Source organism: Crassostrea angulata, chromosome 7 (assembly GCF_025612915.1).
Source record: "Crassostrea angulata isolate pt1a10 chromosome 7, ASM2561291v2, whole genome shotgun sequence".
Taxonomy (NCBI): Eukaryota; Metazoa; Mollusca; class Bivalvia; order Ostreida; family Ostreidae; genus Magallana; species Magallana angulata.
The window spans coordinates 60,622,018-60,636,752 of NC_069117.1; the positions used below are offsets into that span (position 1 = coordinate 60,622,018).

The window sequence follows — 14,735 nt, forward strand, 5'->3', positions numbered from 1 at the left end:
AAAAGACGTAATTAATAAAACGACTTATCGTAAACGTTTTTTCGAAAATATTATCTCTCTGTCCCTCTGTCTCTTTCTCTCTCTCTCTTTCTGTGTGTGTCTCTCTCTGTCTCTGTCTGTCTGTCTGTCTGTCTGTCTCTCTCTCTCTCTCTCTCTCTCTCTCTCTCTCTCTCTCTCTCTCTCTCTCTCTCTCTCTCTCTCTCTCTCTGAGTGTAGTAGTGTGAGCAAATGATGTTGTGAAACAGGAACAGATCCAACATCTCGTCCAGTTTAATCATTCCCATTTCCATTTCTTTTCATTTAATGGTATTTTTTTTTTTAAATTGAGGTTGCTTATCAAACTTGCTGACAGCCGAGGGCCCAAGGCCTCTTTTAAATTTTTCTAAAAGTTTTTTTTTCACATTATCCTGTCTTAAAGTTTTTGACTTCCTCTTTATCAGACACTTTAAAAAATTTGTTAAGACATCATTCGTAAGTAAACTAAGAGAGAGAGAGAGAGAGAGAGAGAGAGAGAGAGAGAGAGAGAGAGAGAGAGAGATTAAATGTACATTTGACTTGTAATTCACTAATATGGGACATTGTTTTTCATTAGTTTCCATATATTAAATAACCCTTTTATCGTTAAAGTAATGGACGTTGTGATAGAATCCAATCGAGTAGTTTCTGTCAGAGTCCACGTTCTACATCTGTAAATCAAAACAGCCCGCGAACTGCACCACGTGCTCCTTCCGCGATAAGAAAAACCTTGTTTCTTTGTTTTTAAGTCCGAAGAAAACAGAAATGTGTTCAGCAATAGAGTTTACAGTGTTTATTTTGTTTTATATGATAGAAAATAGATTTGAAATTACATTTATTAATATAAAACTACAAATTGTTCTTTCCCAGAAAGTACAATTGTTTTCAGGAACCTTTTAATTTGGAATCGTTGAATGGAGTAATCTCTAAATCATATTTCCAAAACGTCCGTCGGCCGACGGTTTTTGAGGCAGAATGATATAATTTTTCGGGCGACAGTCGGCAGTTTATCAACCATTTTCTTGGTCGATTTCGACCTCTTTTTTCGTCGGCCGACCAATTTGTGTCCGAAGGGCCAAAATAAATTTTTATTCTGCGTCTGCAGCCGACTTCTTTAGTCGTTGAAAATAGTCCATCGAGCAAATCTCGATCATCGCCCGACCATAGGCAGACAGTTTGTTATGTATGTTGTCGGTCGACAGTTTGCCATTTAATTTGGGTTTTCTATTATGTCGACCGACATCGATGGACGACCGAAATTCGACTAAGTGTTGACGGTCTGTCGGGAGACTTTAATAAATGAATTCAATAAATTGAAGCGATGCCAGCGTGGTTACAAGTGAATATTCAGAAAATGCGGATTTGTTTATATAATGAGGAGTTAATGGGACTGCTCTGCGTCGTCTGATACCAGTGTCGGGCAATCATGTTTCCTCAGCCGACGATACATTTTTTACCACAAAGTTTTGTTTTGATTTTAATTTAGTTTTAAATATATATTTTTTTAAATTACCAAAAAACTTGCCCCTCTCCCCACCGAATGATCGAAATAATGTATGCTGAGGTGCGAATTAGTAGAATTGTTTTCTTGCAATTTGTTTCAAATATATTTGGATCCCCCTTAATGTTGCTATAGTGATCCTCTGTTCCTTTACATTTTGAAGTTCTTTCTGTATTGATCGAAAGTTACGAGTCAAACGAAGTATTGAATGAATATCAAAATGAGTGCAAATTTTGGAGAAAAAAAAGAAAGTTACTTAAGATATTTGAGATATAGCACCGATATAGAACCGAAAATAGATTGTTTTGTTTATTTAACATTGCATATGACATATATAAGGTTTTATATTGAAATATTTGTTCCATGTAAAACAACAGAAAATGAAAAGAATTTTTTTTGACGTACTTCCTGTGATGACTGGATGTTGGGATGAATCAAACATAACAGTTTAAACACATCTTCATACATAGGTCTATCAATCCATAAAGTATGAATATTCAATTGTGTACCGTTTCTAAGATCTTGTTAAGACAAAGGTTTTTTTTCTCTCGGGACCGGAAACGGACAACGAATGTGCTCAATGAAAATAGAACATTATCATTCTTGTACATTTACAAAATGTACTTCTTCATTTATCAGGCTAAAAACAGCAAAAAAATCACCTACATTTATTACAGACTTGCTTTTGTTAAATTCTTTCTCAGAACCGGAAGTAACGGTCGACAAAATGACACCCGTGTAACACATTTTCAGACAAATGTCTTTGTTCCGTGAAAGTTTCGTTCCTTACAATGTTTGAGATCTCGCGAAAACAAACTTTAAAAAAAAATTAAAGCTAGTTGAGATATTTGAGATATCCCACTGGAAGTAGAATTTTTTGTCAATTTAACATTGTATAGATATCATATATAATCATTTAAACCTTAATAGTAATTCCATGTAAAATGAAAAAAATTAAAAAAAAATTTGGAGTCCCTTCTGTGACGTTAAGAAGCTACGCCGAATCAAACAAAACAGTTAAACACATCTACATACACAGGTCTCTTATCCCACAATGTTGGGTTGTTCAAGTTTTACCGTTTCTGGGATCTCGTTTGGAAAAGGTTTTTTATAGGGACCGGAAACGGGCATACGGAAATTAAATTTTTTTAAAAAGGAGGAAAATGCTTCGAGGTATTATAATTTTCTATCATCCCTGAAAATTTTCTGAGGAATTCTACCAACAAAAAGTGGGAAAAGAACAATAAGAAAGAAAGAAAAACACCACTATCATTATAAGGCCTTCCAAATGGAAACGGAAGACTTTAATAGGAAAGAAAAACACTACAAGCACTATTAATAGACCTTGGTTAAACACTTATCGAAAAGCTTTAAGCTTGATAGATATATCATCTATCCCTTGACATGATTTGTTCCCTTCATGTAAATCCTCGGAGAATAGTCCCTTCCTCAGGTTTAATGAAAGAGATCGTTGCATAGATGTTTGATAAACGTCACAAATTTTAATGTGTTAAAAACATTGGACTTCTCTGAGCATCCAACATTTAAAGCTCAGATTAAGGTTCCTCACCTTAACCTTAAACCTTAACCTTTAAGTCCCTTAAAAATACAAAATTTATCCTACTTTAATTTTAAGTCGATCAATGATTGGCCAATTTTTAGTTTACTGTGATATTTAAGAGTCACCTGCTTCTAAAACTTTAACTTGCGATTTGATTATAACTTTGAAGCTTCAACACCCGACACAGATAGCTCAGATCCAGTATTAAAATGTGTTAAGTATTTTAGAATCAATTGATATATCGTATTTTCTAGTGTGATAAAGATGGGACCAGAAATAATTTGAATTTATAGCATCAAACGTCACCTGCCACATCTTTTACCTACTTTCAAGTTTGAATCCCCTCAAGCATGTCGAATTAATTAATAAAAAACCGAGCAATTAAGTTCGTTTAATCAATAAGTATCACAGTATACACAATATACACAATCTAAGCAAGTTTGATAATTTTAAAGTTACATGTACAAATGGGACCTGTTCCAAATCAAAAAACGACGCCTACATCAGAAACAAAGAGCAAGTTATATAATTCATTATTTAAGAACTTGATGTCTATGCGTGTCAAACTTTCTATGTAGAAAGCAGGTCACGTGTTCTAACAAAAATTATAATCTAAAATGTAAAATAGCTTAAATTTTACAATACCATATAAGATATTTGTATAAAAATAATTCTAATATTTAATTAGCGCAAATAGTTGCGTTTTAAATAGAGAAAAAGAGTTACACATTTGAATCTAAGAATTAAAAAAAAATTAATAACTTGAAGCCAGACAAAATACGTATTACTTATCAATTCAGTGCTATTACTTAAAAAGAATATCGAGCATCGAGGCGATTCAGAAGACATGTATCAACAAAATAATAGAATTTTATCAGTCAAGAACAAAAAAAAGAAAAACTTCAAATAAAACAAAAACAAAACAAAAAAATTTAAAAAAATGAATTGATTTCACTTTTTTAAACAATAGACTTTAGATTCAGGATAGCAAAAATATATTAACTGTGGAAAAACCATTATATTATACATTTTCTACCAGACCAGAAGTTACAATAATTGGTAGCTTCTTTCTAGTTATTTTCAATTGATTAATTCATTAACTTGTCGATTAGATCTTCAGATATCAATATCCAATAGATTAAAAAGTTAATAATCAATAGAATAAAAACAACATAAGTACCACATTTGTCATAAAAACTTGCAACGTCTTTCCAAGTCACGATAGTCTCATTTGGGTCTTTTTTCAACATAATTTTTGCGACGATCTTTTTAAGGTCTTTAGATATATTTTGATTATCGGTTTTATGATAGGTGTAGCTAATAATTATGTCTATCAACACTATAAAGATGCTTACAAGTATATCCAACAGCAGTTTTATTGTAAGGGATGATATATGCGGTTTTGAAAACTCTGGTAATTTGCTTTGAATGATAGTAAGAAATACAACAACTGCCAAAAGAACCGTCATTGAAAAGTTAACTCTCTCGCCTGATACCAAAGGCAAAAAGAAAACAAATGCCTGAAGAAGATTAATAAAAAAAATTGGCAGTATAATGTTACATACACAATACATGTTTCGCCTTTTCAAAGAAATTTTCAATTCCAGCACTTCGAAACTAATTTCATAAACGTGATACGTTTTAACATAATTACTAGTATCTGTTATATACCAAAGTCCATGTATCTCATATAATTCCAAGTGTATGGCTGAAGATGCACTTTGTAATATAATGTCCAAGATTGAAAATCCCGGAACGAATAATTTTAATGTACAGTATTGAGCATCAAAGGGATAACCAGAAATATCAGCACTGCACGTAGCTTCAAAAAGGTCCGCCAAGAAGCATTTAACTTGTCCATTTGATTTAATTGTGCACGATAAGTCATCTGTGAGTATTGGACTTCGTTTTTCAACTGGGTTAAATAGAACTACATTTGGCGTCCATATTTTGGAAATAAACATGGAGGTTTGTTTAAGTTCGTCGTTATAATCTGCTGGGTTCCAGGTAAGGCGATGATCTGTCCATTCTAGACCAATGTATCCAACTGTACTCATCTTATTCTCTTCTTCTTTGAGCTCCTTAATTTTAGCTATGTAAAAATCAATACTGATTTTTGTAGGTAACGTCCCATTTTCTCCTGGTCGGAGATTTCGATCATAACCATTGGAGAGATTTGCATGGAGCTGTGCCTGCTGAGTGATGGAGTATCCCCGACACCTTACAACAAACAGAAATACTAGCAAAAAGGCCTTCATTGGTATATTCGTTATCAATAGATTATTCAGTTTAAAAGTCAGTAAGCATATGTCCTTGTAAATTATTTCTTGTTAACAATATATTCAAACAGGAAAAGGTTTGATTGGAGATTACCTTCCGTCAGACAGATGCAGGAGATACAACAGATTTTAGAATGCGATACGTTTATAGCAAAGTGCATATTGAATAACATGTTTTGCTATAGCTTTAGCTTTATTTATCTGTTTAGCTCACTATATGCTATATTTCATCCATGTAATAATTTTTATATACTTTTTGATGACATCACGTATTTAAAATGACCTTAAGAAATTTTGTATCAAAAGATCTATTTAAAAAAAACGCTTAGAGCAGCATTAAATGAAAATTTTGCAATATTTTCCTATTGACAAGAATTTGGTTGACCAATTAACTCAGTAACTATGATTTTCTCTGAATTTATATTTTTTGATAATCATTGTGTAATTTAAATCACATAGAAATGTTATAAAATATGAATATGTTTTAGAATATTGAAAGAGCATTTTCAATGTTTTCATTTGTAATCACCTTATTAATATCTTGAATTAACATTTCTTAAATATATCATTTAATGTTTTTTTATTTATTTATCATGTATTTTCTTTTTTCCCTTTTTATAAAGAACCCCAAATTCTGATATATAAACATATTTATTAATATCAATCAAAATCTGTTATGATTTATCATAATATGTACTTATTAGAAACTGTTCGTTACTCATTATAATAGAATTTTTATATAATTTTTATTCAATTTTTAGTGAAAAATACTTTTTTTTTTAAGTTTATAAGCAAGAACTATTTAATGTTGTAATGATGTTTAAAATTACATCTATACCCGTCTGAATCAACTGCAATGAGTTATACATTATGCATAATTATTATTGATAGAACATGAAATCACCTTTCTCGGGCCTCACTCACAGTGCTAGACTGGGTTATCTCTCTTGCATTTACTAATAAAAGAAGCAGCAACGCAAACGGCAAGATTTTGTTTGTAAATCACTTAATATGTGAAGACATTATACGTTTTACAGAGTGGTTTTACTTTTATCAGTTTAACGTTAATTGTGTGCGTATGAGATAATCATTTTCCCTTGCAATCACACTATCGATTGTCTGACAACCTCGGCGGATCACTTTTTCCACTGCATACATATGTTTTTTTTCATTTGATTCATCGAGAAAATGGAAGTAGGTTTTTGATTATTTCAACAATAATAATTTATTATCAGTTAAAATTCATGCAATTATAGCTTATGGACATCATCTCAAACTTGTTGAAATACAAAAGATGAAAGCAATTACAGTGGTGCAGGCATTTTGTAGTTTATTTGCAAAATGTCTTAATTTATAAATATAGATAATTGCATAGCCCCGAGCTCCGTCCCTTTCTTAACTCCTTCACTTTCGGGAAACTCCTCGCCGTTGGAAATCTTAAAAATAATTGATGAATTCGATGTAATGTATGTTAAAGCACTGTTTTTCAAGGAAACTTATTTACAAATACCTTAAAAATAGTCAGAATTTTATTGGTACGAACAATTTAGATATTTTTTGTAGTCGTATGTATTCCTACGCCAGAGTTTAATATAGTCTCGTTCAACTCGACGTTCGGCTGTCTCCGTAAACCCTTGTCGGAGATTTACGGTGTCAGCCGAGCGTTTGGTTGAACGAGACTAGAGTTCAATATTGCTTGGATCCATACAATTTTCGAGAAATATTTCTACCACTGATACATAGTTTGATTGAATTAATTTTATCTGTAAATATTATTTAACATGATTCATATGGAGGTTTCTCGACATTCTAGTCAAAAAAGTTCAAAAATTCATATTATAAAAATATGCGTAATTCAAATTAGAAACTACGTATACATGTACTTGTCATGCAAAATAACATATCATTGATTTTAAAATAAATAAACATCGACAAAATCAACTCCCGTCAGTTCTTCAGTACTTTGATTGGTATAGTGTTCACCGCAGCGAGTGTCCATGTACATCTTTCATTGAAATTTATTCTGATCACCGGCTGTGGGTTTTCATTTCACAAATGGGTATTTATGTTTCTATGATCATTTTTACATTATTTAATTAAGATTAAAGTTTAAAGATTTGTAAAATTATAATAAGTGTAATTTAGATTTGTTTGATTTAAAACTCCAATTCATTCATTACTTAATTATATATGCATATTTTGTAAATCGATTATAGAATTTATATACGGATTATTGCCAAATATTTAGTATTGCTTATATTTGTTTTTAGGACCTGTTTTCTTCTTGAATAAATCAACGAACCCAGCGGTGCACTTCGTTTGTTTATACATGTACAAGTGACCCTGTTACATATAATATATCATATATATCATATATATGAAATATTTACATGTAATGACAGAAATCAAACGGCATCCATGAATTCTGTAGAAATCACTGTGTTTGTTGCTACAATGACCCATTTTTTATTCTCGCGATCATTTAATTTCGATGATATTAAATACAATTTAAACTGCATGCACATTTTTACAGAAACGCAGGATGTTTTCTGCTCATAGTGAGGGAGTTTGGTTACTCGGAGACATTGATGAGTTTTGCATGATGAAAATAATAGATGGGAATCTTAATTTAACAGAGAAAAGTGGTTCGTGATCAAATCTACCATAAAACCCAGACTTTTCAAGATTTGATCTTACCCCACAGTTATTGGCCTCTTCATTTTACTCTTTTCTATTCCTGGCTGTTTATTTTTGTTTTGTTGATAATAAAGAATAATTCCTTTTTTGCATTTCTAACCACAATAGGCCTTCCTCTGATCCAAAATATTTTTGAAAAAGAAAATGATATAAAAATTAACAGCTTGTAAAGAAGACTATACGTATATTCGGAAGCGGCATGCTCTTTTATGATTTCTGTTATACGACCCCGTACATGTAAATGCCGGGAGAAAGGAATTTATATTTCGGGTATCACGGAACTCACGACCACATGACAACATCTGCACGTCTCCGTCTGTTTGTACAGCCAGCATCGGGATAATTATAAGTTAGGAATGTAAGAGTGGAGGTTTGATCCTCTTGGTACTGATCGGTTTTCATATCAATATCTAATTAGAATAATTCCTAGATAGTTCTGTTTAGTTCAATCTTTGTCAGAACTCATTGACAACCATATTTTACATAATACGTGCTCAGATAATAATTATGTACCTGTGGAATTGGTTATTTGACCTGTTCTTAAAAGCATCACTTAGTGTTTGCTTTTGCAACACTGAATCGAAAAATTAGTCTGCATAATAGCTGGCCTTCTATACCTTCGATCCACAATGTAAATTATTACAATCTAAATTAACTTATAGTGATATAAAGAAACATAAGGGACAATATTATAATTGGAAAATATTTTGGTTTATTTATTTTGCTTGTCTTGGTGTTATTATTGTCATTTCGGCATTTTGTACATTCGTGATGTGCATAATAACTTTTTGAATTGCATACCGAACTTCTGAAAAAATATTTCACTGAAGACAGGTAGGCTTATTGTGATTAAATGGGCTTAAACAAAGAGAATACAAAACCGAATTGATATTTTGTTGACTGTTAGCAATCAATTAAATGACTCAAATTTCTTTGTCTGATTTTTATCACATTTAAAGTGCGCTGTAAAATGATTCGTTTATGTATAAAAATACAGAGAATTTCACTAAATTTACCGGTGATTGAAACAATATATCCATGGGAAAATGGTATTGAAATCTTGTTCACAAAACAATCTTTAATTGTACTCGTAACACCTATACACTTCTTACTTACCCCCGATGCTAGGCGTTTGCAAAAAAAAAGCATACCAGCTTTGAAAAAAGTTTTTCGTTGATCAGAACTTAAACAAAGGTACATTTCTTTACCTATCGTTGTAAGGATTATCGTGTTGACAGTCTATGCAAAATATGCGTGCTGAGAAAGTCTAAACAATCGGTGAACAAAATCATACGCTTCCCTTTGTTATCACGCTCATGACGAACGGACTTTGTTTAGTTTTTTTTTTTGTTTCTTGTTTTAGCTACCACACAATAATTATTTTCATCTATCTTTAAATATTTCTAGATCAATCTTCAAAACGAGTCCGATTCTCCTATTGTATAAAAGGGGGAGTCTATAACTTTTGAAGACAATTGATTTATCAGGAGAAGTTTTTGATAGTTTAATTTGAATTTTTACAATCTTAACGATTAGAAAACAAACGGTGTATATTTCATAAAACAATCAGTTTTGTTGTTAAAACGTTTGTTTGTTTTTGTTTTTGCTTTGGATAAATTCATCATCTGAAGAAGCTACGAAACAGATATTAGTACACAGTTGTTTTACAATCTGGTTTTCTAAATTAATCATTCACTCAATAGACTGTAACAGATATGAAAGTTGTGCAATTTGACATAACCCGTTGTAATATTTATCTTCAAACAATCATCTGTTAGCTGAGAACGAATTTGATCAATGTTAATTGTCTTTTAGACCCACAGTAAGGATCAAATTTCTTCCTTTATTCACTTTAACTAGACTCATTATTCTAAATCAATTTCCTTTGTAGTGGAAAATTAACATAACAATATTTTGACTTGTTCTAAATTATACCATTTGATTAGAATTAAGGGTGATATTGTTTGTAGGTCACTCTAGACAATCTATTGGTTTTAAGTATTCCCGTCCCAGGCGTAAAGGGCGAATTTTATGCAGTGATTCTGCTATTGGGATTTTGTTCTCTAAATTGTTCCTCTTGTTTGGTCGCCCATCAATAAATTAAATGCCATGAAATTTGTAACTTTTAAAACACTACTTTCGATGCTGTTTATACATTGTGAGGCTTACAGTTTTAGTGACGAACAGAGTCTTCACACTGCGATATTTCCAGCTTCCTACGACAATAATGTGCGACCAGGAGAAAACAGGTCGATCCCCCTGCAGATTAATATAACGTTTTATTTCAAGAGCATCAAGGAGTTTGACGAGTCCGTCAGTAAGTTTTCTATCACTGGAGCCCTTGAAGTAAGCTGGTTAGACCATCGCTTAACCTGGGACCCCGCCACGTATGGGGGAGACCTAGACCTCACGATCATTCCTCAGAAAAAAGTATGGATTCCATTTCTAGTAAACATGCTTATGTACGATGCCTTGGAAGAAGTGGGGCACAGTGACATGAATGTTAGACTTGAAAGCAGCGGTCGTCTGAATTGGGTGTCACCGAATATATTTGAGAGTACTTGTGATGCCGACCTGTCCTACTACCCTTTCGATTATCAGACCTGCTTTTTGCGGTTTTATATTCCTGGATTCATGCCGACTGAGATTGATCTAGTTCCTGTTAGACAGACTATGAACCTGGCCGAGTACATCGAAAATGCACTTTGGGATGTAACAGAAACTAAGGTATACACTACTATTGATAATTTGAAGCTGCAAGAGCTGGTGATGTCTGTTACTATGAAAAGGCGATCGGTGTATTATATATCAAGTTTAGTTTTGCCAGTTGCATTTCTTTCAATTCTTCAACTTGCCGTATTCTTCATGCCGCCTGAGAGCGGAGAACGCGTTGGATTTGTGACGACAGTCCTTCTGGCTGTGGCCGTATACCTGACTTTAATACAAGACAAACTTCCTGAAGGGTCGGAGCCAAGTGTAGCTTACCTCAGTTACAAGCTTCTAGGAGACTTCATGGTGGGAGTACTGATGACGATTGGCGTTATCATAGGATTGATATTCTACAGCAGGGAAGATGGCGTCGACATCCCAAATTATTTACGGACTTTTCACAAATTAATTCTTGGCAGAAAACTTTGTATAACTCGAGAGAAGCGTAAAGTTACATGGACAGACAACGAGGGCGCCATGGATAGTACAGTGGTGGAAAAAGTTGCCGATGACGACATCAGAAGCAACGAATCCAGTCCACTCGTGACCTGGAGAGAAGTTGGGCAGGCCACGGATCGTTTTTGTTTGATTATGTTTGGTTTTGTGTTGATCAATTGTAATCTCATATATATCGTTGTTATTGCTACAATTAATTAGTATACAAGCTGTTCTTGATATTTCAGCATAGAAACTGGGTTTTATAAATTTCTAACTGAATATTGGTACTTTTTACAGCTTAAAATTAAAGCTGACGTTAATTCATGAATACGCATTATTTCCATTTTATCTCCGACTACCGCCATGTAAGTCAGTGGCGTAGCGCCCTTTACGCAAAAACGCAAATGAATACACAAAATTTTGCAAAGCATAGGTCTTATGATTTGAGTTTCCTATTGTTTGCACGTAAACAAATAGTATTGAGACTCCACTGAATTATAATCTCATTCTGCATATTTAGTATTCAGTTCTCATCGTAAACCTTGCAATTACTACGATTCCGGAAAAGACCGTCATTCCATACTTTACATTAATTCATACTTTTTATGCATCCGGTTTTGAGTTTACTACGTAAGAAATCTAAATATAAAAAGTATGTCAGTACAAAGCAATTTAACAAACTGTGAGGAACTTATATTGTATCATGGTAGTGAATACGGTTTTTGTGTAAAATTTAGGTATTTTTTAACTCTTTTACGATTACGACGACAAAGATCACACGGCGAGTGTAATCGGTCAGAAGAGGATTTTCAGTCCTCCATGATGGCACCTGATCCTACCTCTGAATTTTTTTAGAGTTCCGTTCTTGCTCTGCTCCTGTTTTGTATTGTTCCTCGAACTTTTGATTTTGAAAACTGTTCGTAATCATCACATAGTATGTATGAATTAAGCTTGTTTGTGTTGTAAAATAAACGTTTTGCATCACACGTTTTGTTCTCTGCCTTTATGATTATCCTGTCCCAATAAATAGAACCAATACAATGATTATTCCATTACCGCATTACCATTTTATTTTAGTTAGATCATTTCTTAAATAACTTTACGGGAACATTTTTAAATTTTTAACGATAATGCTGATTCAATTATTCGTGTTTAAACTCAGTTTATTGAAAAAAATCACTAAAAGTGAAACAAAAGAATAATGAATCAAAGTAATTACTCCTCAAACATCAAATGATGTTTATGTTATTTGTAGTCACACTGTTTGAAAAATAACAGAAAATTATTTGATTAATCTAATTTTAATAGGTGACATTGTTCCACTCCGTATTCTGCTTTTTTTTATTACATGAACAAGTAAAACTTCCTTTTCTAAATCGAAAAAATCTGACTATTTCTGTTACGTTGCTATTTTTTCTAAGGAATAATATAAGTTTACACTGGTATCAGGTAAGAAGCGCTCGAGTCTCACGTCCAACTCCTCTCACCTAAGCATAGTTTTAACCAGGGTTAAGACAAAGTTACCCGATCTTCAGTTCAACTATTGAATCGAGGTTACTTAAGCTTCAGGTATTAAAGTTGTCAAATGTGTCAGACCTCAACTGGTGGTGCCATAAGTATTTACATGTACGGGTAAGGTCTCCAGTTCAGTTTTTCTTGAAGCATTATTCTGTTTGCACCAGAAACTAGTTGACCTAGTTTTATTCCTCTAATTCTTCTTAGAATTATTGAATGGTAACCTTTGTATGTTTTGTGAATTGTTCTTTTTACTTTTAATATAATCTCCTGCGTATTGTTCACAGTACCCTTAAACTAAAATTTGATTAGTAAACAAAATATTGAATGTTACCTCAGTGGTCCTAAAACGAACCTTATAATGTTTATTATTTTGACATTACATTTCGAACTTACTAATGATGTTAAAACATCAATCTTTTGGAAAAAAGAAAATGAAAACGCAGATAAGCAGGAAGCGTATCAGGAGTGTTGCGTTATACTCATAATATACAAATTGCAAACTACTGTAAACGTATCATATTTGGCGTGTACGATATTTGGCGGAAATTAGTTTTTGAACAAATTGGCGTAGATTTGAATTAGCGTGTAACTGAATGTGACTATTCTTTTATATATATGTATTGCATTTAGCGATGTACTTGATTTAGCGGAAGCCGCATACCGCCAAAAGCGATAAATAGAATACACAGCCAAATGTAATACGTTTACAGTATTTAACTTTTTTAACCTAAATATGTAGATAACCCACTAACAAAACCATAAATATAAATACTCTTAATCAAATCTATTAAATAGTTATGGAAATCTTTATCAATAAGAAAAGCCATCTACCAAATAGTGCCAATATTTTAAATATTACATGCACAGCTAAATCTGCTCGTATGAAAAATTGGGATTGCTATTCTATCGTGATCAAAAGCAGACCTTGTTATCGCTAATATAGGCCTATTGAAACTTACCGTTTTATCCCAGTTTATCCCAGTTTTATGGAAATCGCACTTGATTAGTAAGTGTGTGTCTCATTTTGATGATTTGATTTGGCGAAATGTTTAACAGTATCCTTGAAAAAAGAAATGTGTACTTCAAGCCCAACCAGCAACTCTGTAAAATAATAGCCCATGCGATTTAATCAGATCGTTTACGACAAAGAGCACACGGCGGGTGTGACCGTTCAGCAAAGGATGCCCACTCCTCCTGGAAGTGTTGTATTGTTCCATTGACTTTGTTTTTCGTTTTATGGATTTTTGAGATTATTGACGGTTTGTTATTGTCAGTTTTTCATTGCAATGTTAGGGGTTGCACATTACGTGACTATGAAGTATACATAACGTCACAAAAATGTATCTTACAACGTTGGTGAACAGCATTTTCAGTTTTAATTAAGAGTTTAAGAAACACCCCCGGTCAAAATACTTTTTCGTTGATTCAAACAATACCCTTTTCCAGTCGTATTTTAGCGTCGGGACATCTTTATATTTTCATAGCCTAAAAAGACCAGTCAGACTTCCTTTGAAAAAGGCCTAAGATAAAGAGTAGTTTGCATTTGAGCACAGCGCAGTTTATATTGTAGATGTTGAAATGGTGTTTCTATAATCTAAACCTAATCCCACACGATACGTTGGTCCACGACGTCAGTGAAGTATAATATTACTCTTAACGATACTTAGATATTCTTTATTGTTATACTTTCATGTTAAATACTGAAATCTGATTGGTTAAGACGCAGTTAATAATATTTACTATTACCCTCAGCGTTAGCAACGCACTTGGCAACGGGTAACATTAAAAAATGTTACATGCGCGAAAATAATGCGCGTACGGTTCGCTGTAGAATTCACGTTATTCCTATATAAAAGCAGTAAAATTTTCTTAAAAATTTTAAAAAAGACATTCAGTATAACAAAATAAATAGTGCCTGTTTGGGAGGATAACAGTTGAAATTGACACCCCTCGAAAACCATTGTCAACCTCCGCTTCGCGTCGGTTGACAATGGTTTTCTCGGGGTGTCAATTTCAA

General features: G+C 32.9%; 1 protein-coding gene across 1 annotated transcript; it reads left to right on the top strand.

The window, feature by feature from the left end:
• Positions 1 to 10,015: 10,015 nt before the first annotated feature.
• LOC128155763 (neuronal acetylcholine receptor subunit alpha-3-like) lies at positions 10,016 to 12,163 on the top strand. The gene has a single exon (XM_052817615.1). The coding sequence runs from the start codon at positions 10,163 to 10,165 to the stop codon at positions 11,417 to 11,419; it is 1,257 nt and encodes a 418-aa protein (XP_052673575.1). The 5' UTR covers positions 10,016 to 10,162; the 3' UTR covers positions 11,420 to 12,163.
• Positions 12,164 to 14,735: the final 2,572 nt, after the last annotated feature.

Bases quoted from the DNA above. Each gene is read 5' to 3' on its own strand.
- LOC128155763 (XM_052817615.1), top strand. From the start codon at position 10,163: ATGAAATTTGTAACTTTTAAAACACTACTTTCGATGCTGTTTATACAT.